The sequence below is a fragment of the Miniopterus natalensis genome, chromosome 1 (assembly GCF_054644295.1).
Source record: "Miniopterus natalensis isolate mMinNat1 chromosome 1, mMinNat1.hap1, whole genome shotgun sequence".
Lineage (NCBI taxonomy): Eukaryota > Metazoa > Chordata > Mammalia > Chiroptera > Miniopteridae > Miniopterus > Miniopterus natalensis.
Window position 1 is genome coordinate 42,111,345 of NC_142081.1, and position 27,429 is coordinate 42,138,773.

At 49.3% G+C, this 27,429-nt stretch overlaps 3 protein-coding genes across 3 annotated transcripts in view; 2 read left to right on the top strand and 1 right to left on the bottom strand.

Moving 5' to 3' along the window:
- The window catches only part of CSNK1G1 (casein kinase 1 gamma 1), a 137,823-nt gene extending 131,809 nt beyond the window's left edge, over positions 1–6,014 (top strand). Inside the window, exon 14 of the mRNA XM_087820943.1 lies at positions 156–6,014. Within this exon, the coding sequence (XP_087677069.1) occupies positions 156–210 (55 nt within the window). The 3' untranslated portion in view covers positions 211–6,014. The remainder of the gene's footprint in view (positions 1–155) is intronic.
- Positions 6,015–8,405: 2,391 nt separating this feature from the next.
- Positions 8,406–14,153, top strand: PPIB (peptidylprolyl isomerase B). The gene is made up of 5 exons (XM_016208591.2): positions 8,406–8,570; positions 9,492–9,605; positions 10,283–10,376; positions 13,062–13,246; positions 13,576–14,153. Exons 1-5 carry the CDS (start codon positions 8,436–8,438, stop codon positions 13,696–13,698), a joined length of 651 nt encoding a protein of 216 aa, XP_016064077.1. The 5' UTR covers positions 8,406–8,435; the 3' UTR covers positions 13,699–14,153.
- Positions 13,896–25,272, bottom strand: SNX22 (sorting nexin 22). Its single transcript, XM_087824655.1, has 8 exons — positions 25,155–25,272; positions 23,096–23,251; positions 16,861–17,165; positions 16,416–16,499; positions 16,086–16,190; positions 15,484–15,578; positions 14,787–14,854; positions 13,896–14,488 (listed from the first exon to the last, which is right to left on the bottom strand). Exons 1-8 carry the CDS (start codon positions 25,270–25,272, stop codon positions 14,367–14,369), a joined length of 1,053 nt encoding a protein of 350 aa, XP_087680781.1. The 3' UTR covers positions 13,896–14,366.
- Positions 25,273–27,429: the final 2,157 nt, after the last annotated feature.

Below are 27,429 nucleotides of genomic sequence, written 5' to 3' on the forward strand. Positions count from 1 at the left end.
GGCAGACACTGCCTACTGCCTCCACTGTCGCTGGTGGAGTGCCCTGTGGGTGGGTGCCGGGGAGAATTCCACACCCTGCAGTAAGCAGAAGCAGGCAGAAGTCTGTTGGAGCTGCAGGCCTCTGACACTGACTTGCAATGTTCCTTGTGCTCCAGGTGCTGCTGTTTCTTTAAGAGGAAAAGGAAGAAGACTGCTCAGCGCCACAAGTGACCAGTGCCTCCCAGGAGTCCTCAGGCCCTGGGGACTCTGACTCGATTGCACCTGCAGCTCCTGCCATTTCTCATTGGAAAGGACTCCTCTGCTGGGGAGGGTGGAGATCCAAACCAAAAAGAAAACGGATGCCCCCAGAAGGAGCCAGTGTGGGCAGCCAGGGCCCAGTGGGTCAGTGGCTGTCCCTACCTGCCTAAGGCTCTGAGCAGGTCCCAGAGCTGCTGCTCCTCCACTGCTTGCCCTTGGGGCCACCTGGTTGACTCTCCTTCCTATTGTTTACAGTGAAGGTGTCATTCACAAAAACTCAAGGACTACTATTCTCTTCCCTCCCCTTAGTTTACTCCTGGTCCTTGCCCCACCCTCAACCCTCTCCAGCACTAAAGCTAGTGAGTTGAAGGCTTTGTCTGCTGAAGGAACTCAAGAGGCTGGGGGTGTGGCCAAGAAGGCAGGAGGAAGATGGCAGGCCTGAGCTGGAGAAGGACCTTCTCTACCTTCCAGGGGTATCTGGCAGTACGGCTTCCTCTTCCTCTGTGCCTGCGCAGCCTCCATCCCCAACTGGCCACGGGGTGCAGGTTACTCCCTCCCTCCCTCCTGTGAAGTTACACTGTAGGACACAAGCTGTGAGGAATCTGCAGTCTACTGTCCCTCTGTGTTGGCATTCTTAGCTTTCTTGACAAGCGAACTCTATTCTCCAGTCAGTAGTAGAACAATGCAAATTGTTCTGAGAAAAGGAAAAAAAACCTGACTTTATTGCACTTTTAGTTTTTTGTTTTTGTTTTTTTAACAGAAAACATGGCAGATGCATATTGTGTCTGGTTATATTGGGAGTTTTACTTTTTTTCTGTTTTGAGGGGGATGGGGCCAGCCAAGCCATTCAGAGAGAACATGGGTCCAGAGGACATTCTCAATGGAAAGAGTTGGGTCTGCAACACCCAGAAGAGAAGAAGCCAAACTCCATGTCATTCTGAGAAACACTCAGGTTGGCAAGGAAACATACTTGAATTTTCATTCATCTTCTCAGCTACTGAAGAATGTCCCTACCAGAGCCTCTTGACCTCATCAGCCTGCAGTTTGGACAGCCTAGCTCTCCAGCACATGGGATGAACCAGCCAAGCCAGACTGTGACCAGGAGACAGTTCATCCCAGAGAAGGAGATAACTTTTAAAAATCTGAAACATCTGTTTCCTCCACTGCCAGGGACTTCCAACTAGATAGCCATGTGATTTCCTTAGTGACTTTGGGGAACAAAATTAGTGATGAAACCGCCACCATCATATTGCCACTAGTGGACAAAAAGAGGAGGAAAGTGAACCTGCCTTCCAGCTGCCAAAGGAAACTCAGGATTTGGCATCATAGGGCCAGGAAATAAAATTGGTATGTACTGTCTGCCCCAGTAGCTGAGTTAGAGCATTTGGGCTGGCCTGCCTTATCAGAAACCAGGCACCTGCAGATTTTCTCCTAGCAGGTCCACAGCAGCAGGCTTAGGACTCACTACATGGGGCTGGAGTGAACAGGAGGGTAAGATTAGTTGGTGCTGGAAAATTCCAGGGGAAAGGAGACTGAAATAAAAGCTCTGAAATTATCCTCTCAATTGGATATAGACTCCTTCCAAATAAGATGGCCATTCATCTAGAGCATGTTCTCCCAGTATACTCTCTGCCTCTACACCACCACCATGGTATAGTCACATGACATATTGCCATGAAGAGTCTTGGTTCCTCATTCACTGCTTTAAAAATTATTAATGTATGGAGTTCATCTTGTGCTCAGTTTTCATTTGAGTTCAGTGGCTTATCCAAACAGTGCTCTCTCATTCCAGATGTGATAGAGAAAGGATTGTTTACATCAGGGAATGAGGTCTTATATCTGGAAGTAGAGAGAGCTAAGCTTGGAGGACAGTGGCTGGTGACTTAGTCTGGTGGTTCTGGGAACACAGAAATCATTGCCTCTGACTTGAGGTGTAGGGCTGTCTTTTGGACTAGAGGGTGTGGGGATACTTTTTGTAGTTGGCATTTCCTGACAAGTCCCTTGATGAATGGAGCAGAAATAGCAGTAGCATAAAACAGTTACTGGGTTTCCCCTGTTCCATCAGGCCTTGCCAGGAAATATCATTTCCTTCGCTTCAAACTTGCTTAGCTTATATAAAGATTGTAATCTTCCATTTCTTTAAGAGAAATTTTCCTGTATACAAAACTAAGTGGCTGGGAGACTCAGTGTCACACCCCTTCCCCACAAGGATTTTGAATATTGGGATTTGTTTCCTTGACATTATCTAGTGGTTAAGGTATAATCACTGAAATTTACATAGTTTCTCAGTTGGTATTGAGGCAACACTAACTTCCTATATAGAAACTTTCTCATACCTGTATAGAAAAAGCCTTGCCTCTCAAGGGAGGGCAAGGGGAAATGGTGGCAGAACCTGGAGCCTCTTGGCGCACTCCACACCCCACTAAGTGCCTCCTCACCCCCTGCTTCCACAAAAAAAAGCAAAGGCAGTGACCAGCTTGGCTGCAAGGCAGGCAGCTGGGTTTGTGACTTTTTTGGTCTTAATTTTTTTTTAAGACTAGCTCTTGAGGGTGTGAACCTGAACAGTTTTGGGGGTCCCTCCTAATGCACTGTTTTCACTCTGCCCCCTACAATCTCTTGCTATTTGATTTTCATAACAAAGGTGAAAGCCCTGGGTCCCTCTGTCCTGCAGGGTAATGGTGATCCTTCCAAGGTCATTGGCTCTCCAAGGCAGTCCCAGACCCTTGAGAAATTCAATTGTGATTTTCGTTAAAATTTTAAAAATGAGTACCTAAGGAGTAATTTGGCCATCAGTTCCATCCCCACCTGCATATCAGGGCTCCCTCCTCTACTCTGTTGCTATAGTTGCTCAGCCAGGGCCTTGGGGTTGGGCACTCCCTGCAACCACCACCTACCCAAATCCACTTGCTCTGTAGTTTTTGAGCTTTCTTCATTTTACGACCTAGGGATCTTTTTCTTTTGGACTGATGCAATTGTTTCTGAGTTAGCATTAAGCACTAACAGCATCTGTTCATGAAAAAAAGAAAAAAGTAGTATTATACCATTGGGAGTTCTCCCAAGCCCTGCAGTCTTTAAGCATTGCATCCTGAGCAGATTGAGGCAAGCAGGTCAAAATCCACCAAGGCATAAAGGGTCTTTCCCTTGTGACCAGAGCATGACTTGTGTCTACGAAGTCTAAGCATGTAAGGGTTGATCACTTGCTATACACACCTTGGTGTTTCCCAGTGATCTCACTCCAGACTGGTCTGCAAGGATGGGTGCCAGCAGCAGTGTGCTTTTGTGACTGCCTTAACACCTGCTTGCAATTTTGGGTCTGTCTAGGAGTAAAAAGGTCTAGAAAGGTACAAGTCAGGTGACTAAGTTGGCCTCCAGTTAAAGCTCCATTTTACTTCAGAATGCAGGGGCAATAGGAGACAGCAGGATCCTGGGTTTGCTGCAGAAGTGTTGAGTGCCTATTAATTCTCAGTGAACTCCAGCTACATAGAAACAGCCCCTGCCATTAGCCAGAAGAGGTGTCCTTTGCCTCTATAGTAACGTCCATCTCAGTTCACTGGAAATGTACTCTGGTGGTACATGTTCAGTGTTGATTCTCAGTGTTAGTAATCACTTTCAATGTTAGGAATATGCAGTGATGGTGATGTTATGTCAGAGTGGTTACTAAAGATCATAGCCTTAACTTTTTATGCAAAAGATATAACCCCCTCTCAGTGAGCAAGCATGGCCTGCATTTTTCAAAAATAAGTACTTCCATGGCAGCCTAGAAAGCATCTTCTCAAAAGAACTTCATCATTCTGATGCATCTCTACCCGTGTCCCAGTTACCTCTTCCCTATTCATAAACCTGTTTTCCATTCCCAGTGAGTTGCCCTGACGTTATCTCCAGTGTCAAAGCCACCACGTTAAGGCTAGTTTCTCAGACTGGGTGGGAGCCTGCAGCGCCATATATAGCCAACATTGCTTTTGCCAGTTCACTGCCGCCATCCCCACCATTGCCCCAAGGTGGGAAAATTTCAGAAGCCTTTAGGGAGCCAGGATAACTAGGCACACCGTCTGGATTGGCCTGTAAGTAACAGGCAGTTGTCTCTGGGATTCTTGCTTTTGCCTATACCAGGGTTTCAGGCAAGTACCTTCCAGAGGTTGATGGACAGTGACACTCAGTCTTCCCCATACTGGGATGGTAGGAATCACAATAGGATTCCTATGGTTTTGTTTTCTTGGGTTTTCTTTTGGGGGGTGGGAGGAATGTATCTGAATAAGAGGAAATCTGTGCCCTTCTGAGGACTTGCAGAGTTTTGAGCAATTTTTAGCCACAAATAAGAAATCTTGGAAGTCTGGTTAAGCAGTCTTAAGAACACGTGTGCCCTAACTCCTTTTGCAGGTGACTGAGTGCAAAAGAGTAGATTTCTTCGTTGTATTCAAAATAGTAAGTAGGTTCCCTGGATATAGACAGTAGTAGACGACATATTTCCTCATAAACAACCAGGAACTCCACTCCAGTATTTGTAGATCAGCTTACAAAGGAAAAAGTGAACGTGTACTCCATATATTTCTAGTTTGATTACCAAACTTGATGTTATTCCGTAACCTCAGTTCAGTGGACAGTTTCTTTTATTAGTTTCCTTTATTACTCACAATCATCTTTCTGGTGCCATCACCACCTTCAAAATCTCAGCGCACAGAGTTATCCATGGTAATAAAGGGAGGTGCAGTGCAGTCATCCCAGTAACACACACGAGAGGACAGCTGTCCTGACTGCCTCTCCCCACACATCCCCTCCTCCAGGGCAGCTGAGGCATTTTCAGTGTTCCTCTTCATGAGCTCCAGACCAAATCCCAGGCCAGCCCTTGCACGGAAAGCTTTTTTAAGAGGCTTATCAATTTGTTAGGAATGTCTCAGGAAAGATGAGCCATTTCTTTGGGGGGAAATATATTTACAGATGGTTGTGTGTGATTGCATTTGTATGCTTGTATGTGTGTGCTCATTCGTGTGTATTTCACTTCCATAAAAACTCAGCCCAGGCTGCTGGGACCATGTGTTTCTGAATATTCTAGGAAGCAAACAGGTAACAAGTGAGCTTCTCAAATTAGTGTCACAGCAAGCTGACTCTGGGAATGAGCCCCATTTATCAATCAGAAGAATAAACAGCAGAAAAGATAGGATGAAACCAAAAATACTATAAACCCCCCAATGGAAAATAATGTTGATTCATCAATTCCCATTGGATATATTACATGCTCTAATTTATTATATTATTTTGTTTGTTTCTTTAATCTTTGCCCATTGTACTTTTAAAAAGATGTTGGGATGTTGATTGCAATTTTTTAAGACTAGATAATGTATAAATCAGCTGTGGAAATCAGTTTTAATTGATGTGTGGATGTGTCTGATCATTGTTAAATGCCTTATGTTTTTTTTAACCTGTTGTTTTAGATGTGTAATGTTTCATAAACCCTGGCACTGGTCACAAAGCTCAGCTGTGAAATGAAACTTGTAGTATTTTTAAACATGAATGTCAATTTCAAGTGTATTTGAAATGATTCCTCCAGGAGAGAGATTTGTGACATCATTAGGAAAAACTCCTCTGCAGAGGAAGTAGCCTTCTTTGGAGAAAATGGAAAATGGGTCTTGCTGTGTTATCTCAAGTAGCCCATTTCCTAGGGCACCATGGAAAACACAAATGTGATCTTTAAGTATACCTCTTCCCCAATTTGGGGAGGAACGGATTCAGTTTGCACCCTTTTTGTATGTAAAATAAAATGTCTTACCTTTCTTGGCTAATTTTGCGTGTGTGTTTTGTCTGGTTTTTATCTCCCCTGACTCATTTGTAACTAAGATTCTGTCTAGGACTACCTTTGATATGATTCAAGCCTTTAGTGAATGAAAATAATGTCTGATACTTTGACATTCATTAATTTTGGCTGAACATTGCCTTCTATTGTGGGTCACTTTAAATATTCCTGCCCTGGCCAGTGTGGCTCAGTTGGTTGGGCATCCTCCTGTGCACTGAAAAGCTGCCAGTTCAATTCCTGGTCATGCTCGATCTCTGGCAGGGAGTGTGTAGGAGGCAGTGATAGATGTAATACATCAATGTTTCTCTCCCTCTCTCTAAAAATAAATAAAAAATCTAAATAAACATTCCTGGCAGGATTTGGACATTTACCACTGACATACTAGTTCCAGTATCCTTGTGGTTCTTAGATAGTGGAACACCAGGAAGTTAGGACCTGCTCTGTGGAAAAACTTTGAAATAGTTTTATAATTCTGCTCCACTAATGTGGAACATCTATACAGACAAAGTATAGCTGATGTGCATTGTAAACTAACAAGGGCATACATTGGCCACAAAAACAACTGCCAATCTGGGCATGATTGGCTGGTTGCAGTTTTTTGTTTCTTGTCATTTCAATTATTACTTGTTTTTTCACTGGTAGGCAAGTAAGAGCAGAAAAAACACGCTTAAGATCTTTATGAGAGGAAAAACTTTGTTCACATTGAGAGCATTTTATCCAAGCTTTTTTCTTTCACAAGTGGTGGGGAGAATGTTGTTTTTATGCCATTTTAGCATTTTTTCCTTGTGCTGAGAAGGCTACTTTGAAAATATAGTTTGGTGAACATTTTTCTCAGTGGCCTAGGTAGCAGCGGAAGACCTGTGAGTGGGGGAAAAGGCTTCACAGACCCAAAGAATTAAGGGGAGGAGAGTTGTTTGGAAGATCATCTTTGTCAGTGCAATGATTTTATCTAGAAGAACCTCCACCTGATTGAGGTGGTCTGGATTAAGGTGTGAAGATTAGAAATAGCAAGTGTTATTTGTGTTTATGTGAGAATTGTCTGTTGAAGCTCTGCAGCCAGCCTGCAGTGACTTCAGTGTAAAGAAGGACAAGTTAAAATGCCAGTGGCCATGCATAACCTGAAACTTAGGTCAGCACCTCATATAGAGACAGAACTGCAGAGTTTAGCTATAGAAACAGCCATGCCTACGTACAATCTTGGCTGTGAAGACCAGGGATTTCTATAATGATAATCTTTAAAATTAGTTTTAAAGATGTTTAACAACATCATAGGTCCACGTTTTGGAAAGATGTATTTTGGGGTGTAAGGCTGACAATACTGAACTACATATGCTGTAGACTGGAACACCAAGTGTATGTGAAGACCTGAAATAGTGCTGGAAGGGCATCTAAAAACCATCCCTGACCTTCCTGAAGGTTTCTAGACAAGGGAGACTAAACCTCAGGCGGTGGCATATATTATTTCCCATCTCTGTGCGAATGGGACACAATGGCAACCATTACTTGTTGAGCTCTGCAGCAGGTTTGGGGGAGCTACAGTATATACAAAACAAGTGCAACACAGTCGTTACAAAAAAATGCAGTTACTTGAGAAAATAGGTAAAAGAAGTTGAGAACAGTATACTCGATAGTCATATCGCTCTTACATCGATTTCTCTCTAAAAATCAATTTTAAATCGTAAAAAAAAAAACACCCCAAAAAAACACAGTATACAATAGAGTGTGCATAGACTCAGTGAGAGAGCACAGAAAGATTACAGAAGGCAGGGGAAAGTGACAGAACGAAGTCAAAACGTACCGACGTTCTGAAGCAAGTTTTGCAAGGAGCTGTAGAAGGTCACACTCCGGGTGAGCATACAGGTGCCCTGAGTTCTGGGGAACTACCCCACCCAAACCCAGTTTAGCGGATGACCCGCCCGACGCCGGGCAACCGCGAGCATCCCCCGCCCCTGCCCACGCGCCCCCTAAGCGCCGCCGCCGCCCTCCGGACGGCTCCCGCCTCCGCCACAGTGGAGCGCGCGCCCGCGTGCCGCCCCGCTCGCTGGGTTTTGTAGTTTCTTCAGAAGCCCAATCCCCGCGCTCCCGAGGGGGCGCCGCCTTCTGCTGATTCTTTTCCTGTAGGTGGGCATTAGCGAGCTGGGGAGCCAATGGGGCCGCGGAAACGTGGCAGCCACCCACGAGCCCGCGTCTGCGTCGGCCCCACGGGCGAGCCGGGCTCCGCCCCCCACGGGGACCTACTATCAGGCGCCGACGCGGAGGGGGGAAGCGAGGCCGCCGCCCTCCTAGGAGGCCCGCAGGAGCCCCGGCCTCCCCCGCGGCCGGCTCGGTGGCGGCGCCGGTGCCCACGCCGCGGCGCCCGCCCCTGCTTCCGGCCCTCGGCTGCCCGGGCCGCGCTCGCTTCTCGCGGTGGATGCTACGCCTGTCGGAGCGGAACATGAAGCTTCTCTTCGCCGCCGCCCTGGTCGTGGGCTCCGTCTTCTTCCTGCTGTTGCCGGGACCGTCCACGGCCGATGAGAAGAAGAAGGGGCCCAAAGTCACCGTCAAGGTCCGGCCTCCCTTCTCCAGACCTGCGGGGCGAGGCCCGTCCTCCGCCGCCTGGGGTTCGCCTCGGCGCCGCTGGTCGCTGGTGACCGAGGCCTTGGGGGTCCCGGGGCTCGGGCCTGGGCGCCCTGGGCTTTGGCTCAGGCCCTCCCTAGTCTCCGGGCTGTGGCCTCGCGACGCCTGGACGGTCCTCCCCCATGCAGACCAGAGAATGACCCGGACCGTCCCCGAAACTCCTGCCCTGACCCAGGAGTTGGCTCCCGGGACGCGCTGCGGGGCCGGGACCGTCAGCCTCAGAGAAGTCGGTTTGCAAATACCTCGCAGGGCTGGCTAAACGGTGCAAGATCACGTCTGCCAAATCGTGAATCCGTTCTCTCCTTAGGTCATCTTTTAGCCACTTCCAATTACAAAGCACCGCGATATAGTTAAACTCGGGTGGTGTTTTTTGTGTGTTTTTATGTTACTTTCTAGAGCCTGGGAAGATTGTTACCCTGCGGTCTAAGGAGAGTATAAACATGTTTTCTGGGAAATGGGCCTCAAATTTTCATTAGATTCTCATAAGGCTTTTGTCACCACCAAAATCATATTCAGAAACACTGCTTTAAAATAAGGCTATTTTCTCTGCCATCCTCAGGGTAGCTTGGGCCCTTCTTTCCTGAGCAAGACCTCTTTAAACAGACTAAGTTTAAAATGCTCTTTTTGGCCCTGGCTGATTTGGCCCAGTAGTTAGAACGCCCGACTGGGGACTGAAGGGTCCCGGTGGATTCCAGCCAAGGGCACGAACCTCCTCGGTTGCAGGCTCAATCCTGGCAACCAGTCGATGTGTGTCTCTCTGTCTCTCCCACTCTCTGAAAAGCAATGGAAAAAGTATCCTCGAATGAGGATTTATAAATCAGTCAATCAATAGAATGCTCTTTTTCCTCAGGTGTACTTTGATCTGCGAATTGGAGATGAAGATATAGGCCGGGTGGTCATAGGGCTTTTTGGAAAGACTGTTCCAAAAACAGTGGATAATTTTGTGGCCTTAGCTACCGGAGAGGTAAGTGCCTAGAGTGGAGGGAGTCAAATTCAAACCACGTAAAGTTGGCAAGTAGGGCTGGCAGCAAACTGAATGTGTAGATCATGGCCCATCTATAGCAGTAGCCCTGAGTACCAACTAACTTGGCAAGGTAAACCCAGTATTATCATGTCTTGAGTTTTTTAAACCGAGTCCAGACATCTAGATTTATCTTTAAGACATTGCAGTAATCAAAGAAAGCACGTCTGTGGAAACTATAGTCTGTGGCCTCTGCACTAGAGCTCTCTTAAGAGTAAGGGGCCCAGAGTTTCCCAGGTTTTAAGAAAACAAGAGTGCCTCATTTAAGAAAGTTTATATTCCAACTTTTCATTGGGTCAGCAGGTAACCTTTTTTTTGGCGGGGGGGGGTGTCAGTTTTCTTGCATCTGTTCTTATGATTAGGAAAAAATGAGAAGGAAAAGGGAAAAGGCAGAGGCATTAGGTGAAAGAGTTATAAAGTCTGGGAATGGTATAAAAGCAGAAGAATGTGTAATCTAGCCTCCTGGCTCTGTGTGCTCCGAGTGTGGCCTGCTAGCTCAGTAGCACGTTGAACGATGACTGGCCTGCAGTGATGTCTCTTCTGTGAGCACGAGCCATTGTGGACTGGGTTCCTGCTTGGTGCCTCATATCACCTCCTCACCTTCTTTTCCCTTTTTCTAGAAAGGATTTGGCTACAAAGACAGCAAATTCCATCGTGTGATCAAGGACTTCATGATCCAGGGAGGAGACTTCACTCGAGGAGATGGCACTGGAGGTAACCTGGTCCTCTGGGCAGAGGGCTGTCAGTGCAGCCTCCCAGGTGGGAGGGCTGGATTGTGTTGAGTAGACAAGGCCTCTTCCTTACGCAACTCCAGAAGCAGGCCTGTCACCTGCATTGAGACCATCTGCACCTTCGTAGTACAGAGAACCGAGTACAAAGAAGAGGGAGTAATGGGGGTCAGGTGGATGTAAGAGGATCTCACCCAGCTGGCAGACTTGCCTGTCCAGGCCTACAGCCTTGGTGACTTCTCCCAATACCTCGTGGCGGGAGGGGAGCAAAGTGAAACACATGGGTAGGTGATTCTAGGTCAGACATGCAAAGCCTGTGTGGACCACCTCAGAAGCCCCAGTGAGGATAGAATTTGCTTTTCTGGGCAGTCTCCCAGCAGAGACTACTTGGGAAGAGCTGACTGAGCCTCCCCTCTGCATTACCTGTGAACAGGACAGACAAGCAGAACCCTTGACTAACCCACAGGTCTCACCATACTTGGGTGCATAGCCTGCTGTTCCCTCAGACCGCATCTGCAGCTCACCCCATCAATGAGTATCTCTGGCCAGGCTGTGGTGGGTACTGAGGACACAAAAATCAGTGCGGCAGCAATTCCCTTTCACTCCAATACCTGAAAACTCACAAATTGGCCATAGTAGTCTTTAGGACTCAGGCTCTGTCCTCAAGTTCCCATCTCCGTGGGAAGAACTAGGAGAAGACACTGGGCAAGGTACATAAGATGTTAGTAGCAGCAGGCAGCAGGCAGCAGTGGAGGCGGCGGCCAAGCAGACATAATCCAAAGTGCCGTCTGTGTTCATGGGGTCACAGTTGGGCATGACCCGGTGCCTGGTGTCTACCACCTCTTGCTTTGTGACAAGTGAGTCATCTGAGCTTCACTTTTCTCTTGTGTAAAGCAAGTGTAGTAAGAGTTACGGATGCTGTGAGGGTTGGGTGAGATCTTGAGTGTAAGTTCCCAGTAAACGGTAAGTAAAGTTGGCCACTGCCAAAGTGCTGACAAGCAGAGGAATCCCCTTGGGCCAAGGTGATCAGGAAACGGCCTTGTGGATGTGAGGGAAGGTTTGAGCAGGGTCCTGGCTAGGGAGAATATGAACCGGCAAAGAGGCATGATTAAGCTCTGAGCCCAGCTGTGTTCTGCCACAGGTACTTTGCCAAAGGTGGTGTCAGGGAAATGGAAGTAGAGCACACTGCTTTGTCCTACATGGGGCGAGGATCTGCCGAAAACCTGAGTGGGGGGAAGACAGTCACAAAGGAGTCTGAGGGAGAATAACATGGTGGCAGGATTCAGGCTGCGGGAGCAGGGACAGGCAGACTGATGAGGGAATTGGTGTTGTCCCTGGGTAGGGTGATGTGGGCTGAAGCCCCAGGAAAGGATGGCCTAGTGGGCATGGGCAGAGATTCGAGAGCCAGACCCCCTTGGTTTGCGTTGCAGTTCTGCTACTTCCTAGCTTGGGTACCTTTAGCCTCTCTGACCTCAGTTTCTTCATCTTTGAAATAGGGTTATTAGACCTTGTCTCATCAGGTGGGTTTTATGTATAAAATGCTTGCAATTGTTCTCTGGCATGCGTGCACTATTACCACTGAGCAGTAGCCATTATTGCCCTGTGGGCAGCAGGAATGGTAAGAAAGAATGAACAAATGATGGGGTGGGGGCAGCAGTGTGAAGAAAAGTTGGCAGAGAAATTTACTGATGTCCGGAGGGAGAGACTATGAAATATGTTGAGTTTAACATGAAGAACTATCCCTTTATGTTTGGAACTCCTTGTATTTTTGGAAAGTGATTGTAGTGAAGGATGTAGATTTGGGGATTGTCTGCAGGATTTAATGCTGCAGTTGGTTGAGGCTTACAAAGAGGATTCTCTCTTTGTAAGGGAGGCTTTTAGCTGGCACCCCGGCCAGGAGTAGTTGCACAGCAGTGGGGGAGACCAGTTCTTCTGGGTGTGGGACTGAAAAGCAGGCACAGGCTGGGACACCCCTGCCCCCCACCCACCAGAGTCTAGAAATTCTTGGTTTTCAGTCTTTTCCCACTTGCTACAGGTGTATTGAAGAGGGAAAAAGGGTTTTGAAAGGTGTTGGGTAAAACAAAATGAAAATTACTTTATTGCTGGGTTTCTAGGGGCCTCTAGTTCAACTAGCTCATAGTGTGAATCTCTGGGAAATGGAAAAAGGAGACAGCACTTAGGATCTCTGAAACTGTGTCTGCTCTGGGCTCCCTTTGTCATATTCCCCTGACCCTTATGGAGGGACACTACACACATACATTGCCACCTTTTATTTTCTGTTCACTCATTGATAAGAAGCTCTTGACTTTCCAGAACCCAAATGGCAGTCTTTTGTGCTTTCAGGAAGAAAAGCTGGTCAGCCACAACATTCCTCCTTTTCTGGAGGGTTCATACCTCCCCCCCTGCCCCTGCATCCTGCACAGCACCTCTCCACCAAAATTCCTCCATGCAGGCCTCAGGCCATAGCCAAGGCTAGTTGTTAATATGTGCCTCATTTAAAAGCCATAAACTACATTCTCAGAGTAATCCATCACGTGAGCTATTCTCTAAATCAACAATCTGTCAGCATGGTTTGGCGCCACAGGGTAGGAGGGGACAGCTCTTATACCCCTGTACTCCATTTAAACCTGGCCAACCTAGCTCCCCTGACCTACTCCTTCTTTCTTCCCAGGTAAGAGCATCTACGGCGAACGCTTTCCCGATGAGAACTTCAAGCTGAAACACTACGGGCCTGGCTGGGTGAGCATGGCCAATGCCGGCAAAGACACCAATGGCTCCCAATTCTTTATTACAACGGTCAAGACAGCCTGGCTGGACGGCAAGCACGTAGTGTTCGGCAAGGTTCTAGAGGGCATGGTGAGTTTCAGAGATGGGGGACTAAATCTGGGCAGCCCTCACCAGGGACGTGACACACCCACCCTCCCTCTTCTTCTTCCTCACCCTTTGCCTAACCTGAGCCATACTTTAGAGATCAAATTGTTGCATCCTCTTGTCAGAGCTGAGTTCTCCTTGCCCTGGGTTGGCACCTGGCCATGATTCTGTTAGGATATTGGTGCCTCCAGTTTTGTAGGCTGTTGGTCACAGGAGAGTCCCATTCCTTCCCAGTCGTACACTGGGGCCTGTCTCCCTTGAGTGGCGAACCTCCTGACCCACCCTGCTTTCTTGCTTCTGCCTTTCCTCTCCAGGAGGTAGTACGGAAGGTGGAGAGTACCAAGACGGATGGTCGGGACAAGCCCCTGAAGGATGTGATTATTGCAGACTGTGGCAAGATCGAGGTGGAAAAGCCCTTTGCCATTGCCAAGGAGTAGGGCTCCAGGGACCTCTTCCTCTTGAGCGACTGTGTTTGGCCCTGTTGCCCTCTCCAAGGGTGGTGAAGACAGCCCACCACAGGGCTCTGTGCCACACTGGCCCTAGTGCTGCCATCTGACAGAGTGGACCCCTCCCCTCACATTCCACGGGCCCAATTTTGTAACAAACTTCTACCAACGCTGACCAATTAAAAAAAAGGTGGGTTTTTTTATAACCTATGTGTGGGCTAGGTTCTATAGCACCCCTGCCCAAGTCTACATCCCAGCCTGTCTGGGACTCCTGTGGCAAGGGGTGCTTGTCCCTTTCTTGGGCTCCAGCCTGAACCTTTTCCCCAGATGCTACCCCACACACTGGTGAACTTTTGCTTCTAAACTTTGCCAGCTACTATGCCTCAACCTTTGCTTGCCCCTCTCGGTGTAGGTGAAGAAATACACCTGTATCTTTTCGTAGCCTACCTCCTAAATTGACTCCTCCCTTTATCTGTATCCTCTGTTGTCCATGCCCTGGAGTGCAGAAATTCTAGGAACCTCAGGCAGTGAAGTTCAGAGCCTGGTATGGGTAAATCCTGGATCCAAGCCAAGGGGGACCCAGCCCATGTCTTTTATGGGGCTCACAGGACTGAGGCATATGACTGTCTTGGCAGGTGGTCCAAAGGCCCCTGAGCTGGTCAAGGCATCGGTGACAAAGGTGCAGGGTGATAGGGAGCCTCTGACTGGGTATCAGCTGTGCTGGTGCTGAAGCCGTAGAAACCCTGGAGCACGCCATTTACCACCACATTGGGCAGAGGTTCTGGGACAGACGAAAACAGGAAGGGGAAGAGGGGTGTGGGACGGCCCTAGCCTCAGTTGTGCAGCTCCCTAAGCCCCTGCCAAGGCAGCAGGTAACAGTTGGTCACCTGAAATCAGGCCTGGGCTTCCCCTGTTCACATTAGCTTGGTAAAGCCAGGCTCATATGGTCCTGAAGGAGGGCAGTAGGAGGGAGATGCTGCCTAGGGGTCTTGGGAGCTGAGAAATGTCAAGTTCACCCCCACCCTCACCCTGCTGCCTGGGCCCTAAATATGGGTTGTAGATCAGAGCCAGCCCCTCACCTGGAGGTGAGATGCAAATGTAGGGATCCATGCAGAAGCTGACAACAGGCCGGTGGTGCAGCTGCGAGCTAGGAAGCAAAAGGGTCTTGAGCAGTGGAGGGTGAGGTGGGGCAAAGTCTCCTATTGGATAGAGACTAGGAATTGAGATCACCAAGGACCCACAAGGAAAAGGTGAGTGGGCAGTGGTCTGGAGAAGCACCAACAGGAAACCCTGGGCCAGTAGGCAAGACAAGCCAGAGGCAGCAGACTAGCCTCTTGGCCTATGGCCACCAGGGGGCAGTGCGGGCAGGAATGGGCTTTAACTTGCCTGCTGTCCCTAGGCAGGAACTCCCCCAGAGCTCTGAAAAGAAGAAGAGAGTGTGAACTGCCTGGGGATGCCCAAGGGAGCTTGAGGAAGGGGTGGAGAAACGAAAGATGAACTTCACCTCCCAGGGGGCCATTGCTTCTATTTGTAACAAGCTCAGTTCCGGAGGTGGCTGAAGTAACCAAGGCTATATAGAAAACAGCCCCTCCACCAGGGGCAAGAAAGCTGATGAGGGTGGTCATGTTTCAAGGTGAAAGAACCAGGCTCAAGCCTGGCAGATGTGAGAAGGAAAAGGGTTCGGCCTCTAAAACCTTCACCTGCTTGCTGCAGAGAGCCCCTTTTCCCCAGTACTGGGGCCCTTCATGCCAAGCCATGGTCCCTAGAGATGCTCACCCCCAGCTGCTGGCCCTGGGATCTGTGGGGAAGTGCCGAAGACTCAGGAATTCCAGTAGCTCCTTGGGCACATCCTGGTTCAGGTACAAGACACCCTGGAGAGGAGGACAGGAAACCTGTATCAGTCACAGCTATGTGACCCAGCCCAGTGCAAAATGAACACACAGGTGCCCAGCCAAGATGATTACGAATTTCAAGACAGGCAGAGTTAAAGCAAGCTCAGGGCCTTTCTGAACACTGGGCCGTGGGTGACTACACAGGTATATGCCCACGAAGCTCCCTGGCCTGTGATCTGGCATCCCTGTGGGGAGGAGGGAGAGTCCCTGCCCTACATCCTCATGAAGGCAGTACAGGATCTCACCCCAGAGGGGAAAAGAACCAGCTTTCATGGAATTGGGACCACCTGCTTCCTCTGTAACCAGGAATGAAAGTTCAAATTCAAATGAATTCAATTCTGAAATTACTATTCAGAAAACTAAGGCTTGGGTAGGAAAAGTCATGCCCAAGATGTGCGTCCCTCCTCATCCCGGGCCCCCACACCTCTCTGGGTCACACCTCTAGTCCAGCAGGCTGGGGGGCAACAGAGTGAGACCCATGCCCACCTGGATATAGGCCTCCAAGCCCTGCCGCCGCTGCTCCAATCCTCTGGTCCTCCAGTTGGGCAGGCGTTTCGAGGGGAATTCGGGCACTTTGTACAGTTTCTTGATCTGCCAGGAGGTTACCGCAGTGCGATCACAGTGTCCCTCCCGACTGAGCCCAAAGCTCACTTCACCCTAGCAAGAGCCCTCCCCTACCTCCCCCTCTCCCCACCGGGTGAGTGTGGTTGGGACAGGGGCGAGAGAGGACGGGGTGGTAACGAGGGTGGCAGAGGCGGGGGCCGCAGCTCGTATGCCCGCCTCCCAGGGGTCGGCAGGTCGGCGGCGCCCCCTCACCCGCTTGTGCAGCGCGTGGAACTCGCTGTAGCGCCTCGGCACCGTGTGTCTGCGCCCGCGGAACCGCACCTCCACTCGGAACACCTGCCGGGCGGGCGCGAGCAGGCGGGTGCGCGTGAGTCCCCGCGCCCGGCGACCGCCCCCCCTCCTGCGCTTAAAGGCACAAAGCGGCCTCGGAGAGCCGCCGCTCCCCGGGGACACTCCCCCGCTCCCCACACTCGGGGAAAGGGGCGAGCACACCTGCCCTCCGCTCTGTGCAGCCCCTCATGAGTCCGGACCGCCGTCTGCAGGGCTGGCAAACCCAAGCGCCCCGAGACCCTCGGCAGGCTGTGCCCCGACGGCCGGGCCCGCCGCACTCGGACGTCCCAGCCCGGAGCGCGGGATCCCCATTGCGCTCGGCACCGGCGGGTCCCCGCGCCCCATCCTGTCCATTGCCGCCGCTCACCATGTGGCTTTTCTCTGGGCTCTGCCTGGGCGCCTCGGCCTCCGGGCCCACGGACGGAATGTGAACTTCCAGCATCCGCGCCCCGGCTCCGGCCCCGGCCCCGGCCCCTCCTCGCGCGGAGCTCAAAGCCCGAGGCCCCGCGCTGCGCACAGACCCCGGCGGGGCGCCCCGCCCCCACGCGGCCCCGCCCCGGGCGTTCCTGCGCTCGGCCGGGGCTTGCAGGGGACTGATTAGGCGGCGAGCAGGGCGGCGGGCGCCGAGAACCGCCCCCTGGGCCTGGTGGGGTTGCAGTGCGGGTGGGGACACTTCGGCAAAGAGGCTTCTGTTTGCCAACGTTCACTGAGTGCCCACTGACGGTCAGGAACGCGGGTGAGCCAAAATTTCACCTGCTCTTTGTTAGGCACCTTGCCTAGGCACCGCCACCTGTGGGCGCCGGGCGTGGAGGGGGCGGGGCGCCTACCTTGGCCGACCGGGGGCGTTCCTGGCGTTCCTCACGCCTACCCCAGGCTGCCCTAATCCCCTTCCCCCCACCTTCAGCCTGCACCCTGAGAGTGGCCGCGTCCGGTAAGGCTTAGACCCCATCTGTTTTGTTTGGTTTTTCATTGATTTTTAGAGAGAGCTCGATTTGTTCCACTTATTTAGACGTTCACTGGGTTGCTTCTTCTATGTGCCCTGACAGGAGTTCTAACCTGCCCCCTCAGGACGATGCTCTAACCAACTGATTACCTGGCCAGGGTCCCCATCTGGTTTTGATGTCCCCCTCCATCCATAAGCCCCTTAATTCATTCGGTGTTCTGCTGTTTTTTAAAAAAATCCATCCTTCCTCCTTCAGGCCCAGTTTGCTGGGAAGAGGCAGTTTAGGGACGTAGGCTCTGCTTTGGGCGACGGACAGCTTGGATTTCCCAAACTGCGCAGGGCCTGTGCTCATCTGCAAAATTGGGATAATATGCCGCTCCTGGGATATGTATGAAAACTGAGTGAGATGATCCCTGTTAGGCCATCAGCAGACAAGGTGTTGAGAAAATGTCAGCTCCTGGGCTTGTCCTGGAGGTATAGGTGGGTGGTGTTGGTGTGCAGGGAAATAGACGGAAGGTGACCTCCGGGCAGGGTCTTCCTGGGTATGTGGCAGGATTTAATCCATAACTCTCACTCCCTGTGATAAAACGGATCTCTGCTCCTACCTCTCGCCCCCCCCCAGCCAGGAGGGAGCTATTTCATTCAGTAGAGTCCACTCCATTGACTTCTCCTACAGAGGCCTTGGAGGGTGGTGGAGGCAGGGATGGCCCTGCCTGCAAGGGCTCACACCTTGCCCCGAGGCCTTGTGGTGGAAGGAGGAAGCAGAGCACCTTTCTTAGGGAGTGCGGTTGGGGAACCTCCGACTCACTCCATTCTGAACTAGTGCAGAGGTGCTTCTGAGCTGGAGCAGAAACTCTCCATTCCCAGCTTTGCCCCCACAGAGGCTGAGGGAATGATCCCAAAATGGGAAAAGCAAGTCTCCCCAATACTATGTCCCACACTTTCATCTTCCAAATTCCATCCTCACAAGGGCCCTAGAATCTGGAACTCCCTGGAAGGGAAACGATCCACCGTAAGGAGAAGTGCTGGGGTTTCATTTCCTCCTTTACACTCTGGGGCCCCCATCATTCAGGTTTACTGGTGAGATGAGTCTTTTATTTTATTTTTTTTAAATCCTCACCCTAGGATATTTTTTCCATTGCTTTTTCAGAGAGAGTGGAAGAAACACTGATGTGAAAGAGACACATCGATTGGTTGCCTCCTGCACCCCCCCCCCCCCCAATTGGGGCTGGGGATGGAGCCTGCAACTGAGGTATGTGCTCTTGGCTGGAATTGAACCTGGGACCTTTGGTCTACAGGCTGATGCTCTGACCACTGAGCAAACCAGCTGGGGCTGAGTCTTGTCTTCTTGAAGGAAAGATTTACATCAAGAGACAAAGTGTAGAAAAGCAAACAAGAATTTATTGCCCACAACAAAAATATACTTAGGACAGTGAAATAAGGAAGGGCATAGAAGCAGCCACAGGAGAGCCTGGGCTGGGCTGCCCTGGCTCACTGGCAAGTCAGAGGAAAAGGGGGCTTTGGAGACAGGTTCAGGTTAGCCCCAGATGAGCTGCTGCTGCCCATTGCTTCCCCCCCCCCCATTTGCAAGTCCCATGGGATTCCTTAGAGGTTAGGGGATACATGCCTGTGGGGGAAGGAGAGGGGGAAGGGAATGGCATGGGTGTGTTCCCTGGAGGGAGAGCACCCTGGGACCTTGGTTTTTAGGGGTTTTAAAGGCTGAGTGTTTAGGGGAAGTCTTAGGGGAGAATCAATAGAATATTTATCAACTTTATGCTAATGTACCAAAAATGAGATTTATTCTCTTAATTTGTCTGTCCTTGGGTGTGGCTGGCAAATGGCACTAATTGGATTTCTGTTATCTGTCTCCCTGAGTAGAGTGATTTAAGCTATATACCCTGTGGTTGGAGAGGAGAGTGAAAACCATTTATTCTCTTAGGTGTCCTTAGTTTAGGGAAGATAGGATTTATTAGGTGGCTGCAAACTGCTGTTGAACTTAGTTTCCCTATTCTGCTTGTCCTGGACTTTTCCTAGCTTCTTACTGTTCTGTAACACAGGGACCCTGCTCTGCTTGTCCTGCTGTCCAGAAGTCTTCTTCTGGGACCTCCAGACCTCTACATTTCTTAGTTATCCATCCTAATGGCTGCTTTCCACTCTGTCTCTATTTCTACCACCTGGAAAACTGCCAGTCTTCAAATGGATCTCCCTGTTTTTCCATGCCTCCCTCCATACAAACTCCATTTTCTACTGAGCAGCACAAATTATCAAGGCATCTGCTTAAAACCTTCCAAAGGCTTCCCACTGCACTTAGAACAAAATCCACTCTCCCCACCACAATCTAGAGCTCTAAATGACCCAGCCCAGCCTCTATTTCTCCTCTCCTCCCCTCTTCACCAGGTTCCAGACACAGCGACTTTCTTCTAGTTCTTCAAACCTAATGAGCTCTTTCCCGCCTCAGGGCCTTTGTACTTGCTGATTCATCTCCCTGAACACTGTCCCCTGACTTGTCACCTGATAGATTTAGCCTAAAACTTCTAATACTTAGCCTAAAACTGCCTTCCTTCCTGATCACCTTATCATATCATCCTATCTATGCAATTATTCCAAAATGTAGCTACTGTTTATTGTGTCTCCCTGGTTTCCTGGACTCTGAGAGCCATTAGGCCAGGGATCTGGTCAGTCTTGTCAGTGTTTGCCACCATGGTGCCAAGCATGTAATAGACACTCAAAAAACATTTGTTGGTTGAAAGAGTGTATGAATGAATGGGGGAGAGGGGTGTTGGGAAAGGCTAGGGAAGGCCTGGGAGTGAGGCAGGAAGAGAGCAGGGGTTGCCAAAGGGTTCTTAGAGGAAGGTGAGCATGGGGATAACAGGCATGCTCTTCACACCTTCAGAGTTCGATCTCTGTCTCCCCCCAGATTGTTGTCCACCTTGATAACTGCTTAATTTTCTGGTGTTCCTGAGAAGCTTCAAATCACTAGATTTTCATCACTAGTTACACAGGGAGATTTTTTAAAATCTATTTTATATTTTTCCATCACCATTTATACACAGGGAGATTTGCTGCGACTCATTTATAAAATTCCACAGCGTTCCATGGTGCTCAAGTGAAGATTCCTGAAGAAAACCCATATCCATTTAAGATGCCTTTTGGGAGGGAGAACAAGTTATGGAAAATAGTTTACTGAAGGGAGATGATGGAAATCCCAAAGCAGTTATTACGGTCTAAGGAAAAGTTTATTTTCTGTAGTCTAAGCATTGGCCAGCTCCGTGTATGAACACTGAGCTGAGTGAGTTCCAGGCTCTATATGATGGGTGTGGACCCCTTCAAAGTGACTTCCATTTTTAGAAGGAGTTGTTTTACTGGACAAATCCTTGTCTTTTCTCTATTACACTCTAACATGTGAATTTAATGTCTAAGTTTCTGGGGGAAAGTTGGTTAAAAGTACTAGTTGGTCACATTTTCTTGGCTGGGGTGTTTCCAGATCAGATTATAGAGCAGTGGTTCCCCAACTTCAGCAAGCATCATCATCAGCAATGTGGCCTGTCAGATCTCAGAGGGCCCTGACCTGGTTTCTGAGTGCATAGGCCTGGCATGGAGCCTCACAAGTGCTCAGTGATGCTGACTCTCCTGTTTGGGGACCACATTGTAGACATTGGTCTCTTGATCCCCACAGCAGCCCTGTCAGGGAGCTGGATTACTCTCCCCTCACTGTGCAGATGTGGAGCCTGGAGACAAGGATGGAGACCCAAGCACAGAGCAGGAAGGTTGGGGGTGGAGGTGTCCCCCATGACAGGCCCCAAGTGGAGGAGAGCTGGTGGCAGGGTGGGTCACAGGTGGGCTGGATCCCTGTTCCTGGCCCCAGCTTGGGCCCTGGCCCTCCTGCTGCCATCACACAAAGCCCCTTTCACTGGCACCACTTTTGCTGGGCTGCAACTGCTTAGGAGGTTTGGTTAACCCTGTTAAGAAAACAAACAGCTCCTCCACGTTGCCTGCTGGGCACAGAGGCTGGATTCTTTCCTCCAGGCTGGTGGCCAGAGGAACAAGGCCAGAGGTGGACTGGCCTGGAGGGGACCCAGCCCCCAGGGGCTGCCTGAGCAAGGCTGGGCCTGAACTGCTCCATCCAGAATGGCTCTGGTCACATGGGCAAATTCGTACCACTCCCTCTCTTCAGGGTCCTTATCTGTACAAGGGGAGAGTTGTGTGGATTAACTGACATCTTGGTTTGAAAGTGCTTAGCATGGGGCCTGGCACACAGTAAATGAATGCTATTATTTGACTGAGGTATATGAATTTGCTGTTTTGTAGGCCAAAACTGTGGACTATTGGCAATTCCATGCTTCATCCTATATATTGTTACTGAAACAAAAACAAATACTACTATTCCTCTTTCAGTATCCTGAGATGGAAAGGTTTAAAAATATTGCCTGGCTGGGAGTGGCTCAGCATTTGAGCATCGACCTAGGATCCAGGAGATCACGGTTTGATTCCTGGTCAGGGCACATGCCCGGGTTGCAGGCTCAATCCCCATTTGGGGGTGTGCAGAAGGCACCCAATCAATGACTCTTTCATCATTGATAGTTCAACTCTCTCTCCCTCTCTCTGAAATCAATAAAGATATATTGAAAATAATAATAATAAAATAATAATTAACTGTGATCAGGATTTTCCTGATTTTCTCAATATTGTGCAACCAAAATAAGATAAAATAATAAATTGGAAGTGGAGATCGGTGTAAATTAGCAACTATCCTTGTTATTTAACCACCCTGAAAGCAAAGTTTGATTCGGGGTAGGGTCCAGCCCCCAGGCTTCAGCCAGCAGTGTTACTCCTAGGAGTCACCTGCCCCCTGCCCAGACAAGAGTCAGCTCAGCTGCTTCAGACTACATGAGCTAGGGCTGGAGCCCGGGGAGCTGGCAGTGACCCCAGCCACCTGGCATCCAAGGCAGCACGGCTCCCGGGGAGGGGGTGGGGTTCTGATGCTACAACAACAGCGCTCCTTGGAGTGGTGTGTCAGTGGACCAACCCACCAGGCCCTCTGCTGTGCCCAGCACTAGGGTTCAATGAACAAAGATGCACACAGGTACCCTCAAGTCATGAGGTTATTGTGAAGAGAGCTGTGGTACCAACACCTGAGGACAACAGGACAGTCAGGCCAAAGGCCAGGAGGAGCTGCAGCCCCAGGCCTCAGTCTGGAATGGAAGTGCCCTCGTCTCCCGCTCTAGCCCTGGGTGCTATCTGTGGTTTCTTGGCAAGTGTTATTTTTAAGGCTCTGCCATTAATGGTCCCCAGCTATTTGCTCAAGCTGCTGCTTTGTCTTCCAGCTTCTGCTCCTGCTACTAGACTGGGCCACACACTGCATGTCTGGGAGAGTATCTCACAGGGGTCAGAAGCTCAGATGCCTACAAGGTCAGGTGGGTAGCTTATCCTTCACAGGCCTATTCTATGGATTTAGTGGGTTAATGTCTAGGTTCCTCTTGTCTACCCCTGTGGATCCTGTGGGATATGGTATGGCAGACAAGCTGAGACAAGCAGCTCTGGAGCGTCACCTTGGGCAAGCTTCTCAAGTTCTCTAAGCCTCAGTCTTTGAATGGAGATGATGCCCACCTGGTAGAGCACACTGGCACACAGTAGGTGTTTGGCACATGGCAGCTCTTACCCTTAGGTTCCCGGGTGGGGAGGGAGTATCGGGCAGCCTGGATCTGCCCCCGTACATGTTCCTGGCTGCCAGGTGCCTTATCATTTTCTGGTTGAGGCTGCTGATGTTCCCATGGAGTGAACTGCTGGTTGGGCCCCTTGGTTTTCACTACTGTCACTCAAAATGAAAGAGGAAGCTGAATGCTCTGGAGCTAGGAGGTGGCATTCATTTGGAAACAGTCGTCACATCCCTTTAGAGGAAGGTCCTATCTTAGGTTGAACACGGTTTTTCTGTGGGTTTTCCTGGACTAAGATAAAGTACATCCTATGGATGTGAGCAGCGCTTCCTCTGAGCAGCCTTGGGGATGGGGTGGAGAGGGGCTTTCTGCCCCTAAGGTTTGGCTATCACAGCCAGTGGGGCATTTCCACAAGAGACAAGGAGGGCAAAGAGGAGGTAAGTCATGTGGCAGGTGGTTGTCACCTCCTAGCCTGCAGGCCCCACCTGGACACCTGAACACCAATCCTGCCAACCAGAGCAAGGCCTACTGAACCCCAAATCAGGCCTGATTTCTGAATCTCTTTAAAAACCCCAAGATTTGGGCCCTTAGGCCCATAAAACAATAATCACCAGAGCCTAAGGGTAGTCACTGCCGCTCAGGGTGCCTTTGGGGGTGGGGGAAGGCCCCCAGATGAGTAAGAACAAGGACGGGAGGGCTAGCAGTTCATGATCTTAAGGAGTTGAGACTAGGAGGCTACATCTGGGAGATCACATTACACAAAGGGTGAGAAAGACCACAGGTTTAAGAGGAGGAGGACACTGCCTTGCCAAGAGCTATAAAGTAGGCAGGGCTCCCATTCCAGTCTGGGGGTGGGACGGAAAGTGAATCAAAGAAAGCTCCTGGGAGAAAGTACATATAAAGTAGGCTGCAGAGGTTGCACTGGATTGTTTTCCCATAATAAAAATAGCTTTATTTTTTATGATTATAAAATAATACATAGAAATTCAAAGCAACAGAAAATGGTATAAAAATGTTAAATCATGCTGAATTCCATCCTTAGAGGCAACCATAGTTAAAATTCAGTCAACATCCTTCCCATACATATATATATAATTTTATATAAACATGGACCACACCATCCATGTAATTCTATAACCTACTTTTTTCACTCAAATATATGTATTCCTTGTCAATGAATATAGCTATAAATCATTTCCAAGGACTGTATAATATTCAATTGTATTATGTACCATAATTCATTTAATCCCTTCCTGCTGTACATTTAGACTGACTTTAATTTTCACAACTGTAAATAATGCTATGATGGGCATCTTTGCATAGTCATCTTCATGGACTTGGTATCTAGAGGTGTCTATGGGACAGTCTTCTGATACATTGGCCAATGCCCTGCATCTCTATCTACCGACACTCCTATCCACAATATTGCTGTTTCAGACAGGTGTACTTGTGAGACTGGAGAGAGGGATGGGAGCTGGGATAGGGTATTTCCGACATAAAGCCTATCACTAATGAAGGCACCTTAGGCCACATGAAGTGAGAAAGGAAAGAACACGTTTGGAATCAGTGTCCACGAGGTGTCAGCATGGTTAGGAAGACTAGGAGATAAAGAGGGGAAGGGGAACTGGGGTCCTCTCAGAAGGCTGTGAATGCCAGATGGCAGAGTGTGCAATTGGTGAACATTCAACTGTTATCTCTTTGGCACTAGTTATCTATTTGGAACATTCAATAGTTTTCTATTCTGAGCCCAAATCTTTGCCAGGGCCAGGAGTTATAAAAAGATGTACCACTTCAGAGTTTATTGTCTGACAGAGAGAGCCAATGTGAAACCACACAACTGGATCGCAAGACACTGGCAGATGACGTGCCAGTACGCACGGTCCTGGGGACCAGAAGACAGGGATGAGTAATCCTCATCTATTTCCAACTCTCAGCTCAGGCCTGACTCTACCCAAATTTGGAGCAGAGAGTATTAGCCAGTGTCTAAGAAGACAAAGAATTCGGCTCAGGCATATGCCAATTGCAGCAAAGGTGTGTCCTCTGCTCAGGGAGGGATCATCATACCTTCCCCTTCCTTCCTGTCACCAAATCCCACCATGGCCTGATGTCCCTCAAAATCCATGGTCTTCAATCCGTGCGGGCCCGAACCACACTCAGCAAAGGACACTCCTTCCATTACCATGCTCTCAACCAGTTGCTGGCACCACCCCAGAAGATTTCCATTATCTTCTCTCCCTTTCTAAAACTTGAGCTGCAAAGGCATTATTTTCTTTAGGGTTCCCAGCTACAGATGCACCCAGAATGGAAATCTGGAAAGAGTTCCAAGTTACAAATATCTAGGTATAAGTGACCCTTTCCTATCATTTCGACTTCTCTCATGTATTGTGTCACTGAATACCAGCACTGAATGTTGGGGTCCCTCCAGCTCTAAGTCTTCATCTTTAGGACTCAAGAGCCCAGAAGATTCTGAGGGGAAATAACCCAAGAGGGAGCAGAGGAAGTGTAGACTCATCTCCACACCTCTTCTCTAAACCACTTGGCTCAAAATAGGTTCACAAGAATCCCTGTCTGACAAGTGTCAAGCAGGAGACCTTACTCTCTGCCCCACCCCACCCCATCTTTCCCGCTCCCTACTCTGTGCATTTGCTCCCAGACATGGCTCTGCTGGCTATTCCCTTTCTCTCCTTTTACTAACACGCTAAGTCTGACCCACCTTTAGATAAAGTGAAGCCTTCTTTCACTCTGCATCTCCCCACCTCTCAGCATGGTCTCTCTTCCCACTCAGAGGAGCCGCTTATACCACAGGGTCAGCACTTGCTGTCCCCACTGCTTGCCCTCTCAACTGCTCCAAACCCATTTGGCCTCCTGGTTACCTGTAACGAAGGGCTTCACTGTTTACTGTGAAATCCTCACCAGAAACCTGCACCTGCAGGTCATGTGAGTTCCTGCTTTCTCCTCCCTTTGGAAACCAGGTCCCAGGGGCTCCATCACCTCCCAAACGTCTCCCCTGAGCTCCAACCCCATTTCTACTGCCCTCTCCAGCTGGCTGGGTGAGCCTGGTTGCTCTCCTTGCCTCCACTCTCAAACCTTCTGATATGCCCAAATCACAACTATGACCATTTTATGTCCTATGTCACTCGGTAGCTCCCCACACTTCCGCGGTAATGTTCCAAGTGCCTCAAAAGTCACATCAGGCACTATGTGACCTGGCTCCTGCTCATCCCTTTCGGTCGGCCACCCAACGACTTGATGCTGGCCACCCCGAGCACCTGCATCTCCCTAGATGTGCCCACCTCCCACTGCTGGGACACAGGAAGGCAGAATGGTCCCGTAGGAGGAGCAACCACCTCTTCACCTGTAAGGCCCAGTGCAAGCATCCCCTTCTCCACAGATCTCTTCCCGAGGCCCCAGGTGGAGTGACTCCTTCTTTCGTACCTCTACCCCGTTCAGGCCTCTGACTCAGTACTCCGAACCCCACTGGCCTGCCTGATTTTCATGTCTACAAGCTCTGCACAGGAACGCACGGGCCCTCAAGACACTGGGCCCTGCCAGCCTCGGATGCAGGAGGCGGAGGAGGAAGTTCTGAAACCATCCTAAGGAAATAATGAAAACAGATTTACATCAAGATGATCAATGGATGGGACATTAAGCATAACAAAGCAAGGAAAGAGTTTTACATTAGGTTTCTTTGGAGAGGAGAGTTACAAATATGGAAAAGGAAGACAACCGGAATAAACCCTATGGAGCTAGGCTGGAAGTATCAGTGTGAATTCATAATTTTTAATATCTAATTCTTCATTTTTGTCATCTCTCTCTTGATATTTCTGTGTAGCTTTTATATTTATTTCTTTGCTCTTTTGGCTGGGCCTAGAAGCAGTGACACTCCAGTAGCAATGTACACACTCAGCACCCACATCTTGTTTTCTAAATATAATTCTTATGAAAAGGACTCAAGACTCCCTGGAGAAATGGCTGATTCCAGGGCTGGGGCAGGGAAGATACAAGATAAGCTTGAAACAGCTTGTCAAACCAGAAAGTAAGAAAGTGTTCAAAAAATGAAGAGGACATGTTTAAAAGACACAGGAGCCTGCTAGAAATCTGGGATGGATTGAAAATCAAAATAAATCAAAACAATGACTTGCATCTTTGAGTAAATAGGAATCCAATCATCCATATTGGTAAACAAGCAGATTAATAAATAGAAAAGATACTCTGTTTTTTAGTTTATTGATTTGAGAGGGAGGAAGGGAGGGAGAAAGAGAAAAAGGTCAATTTGCTGTTCCACTCATTTATGCATTGATTGACTGATTCTTACATGTGCGCAGACCGGGGATTGAGC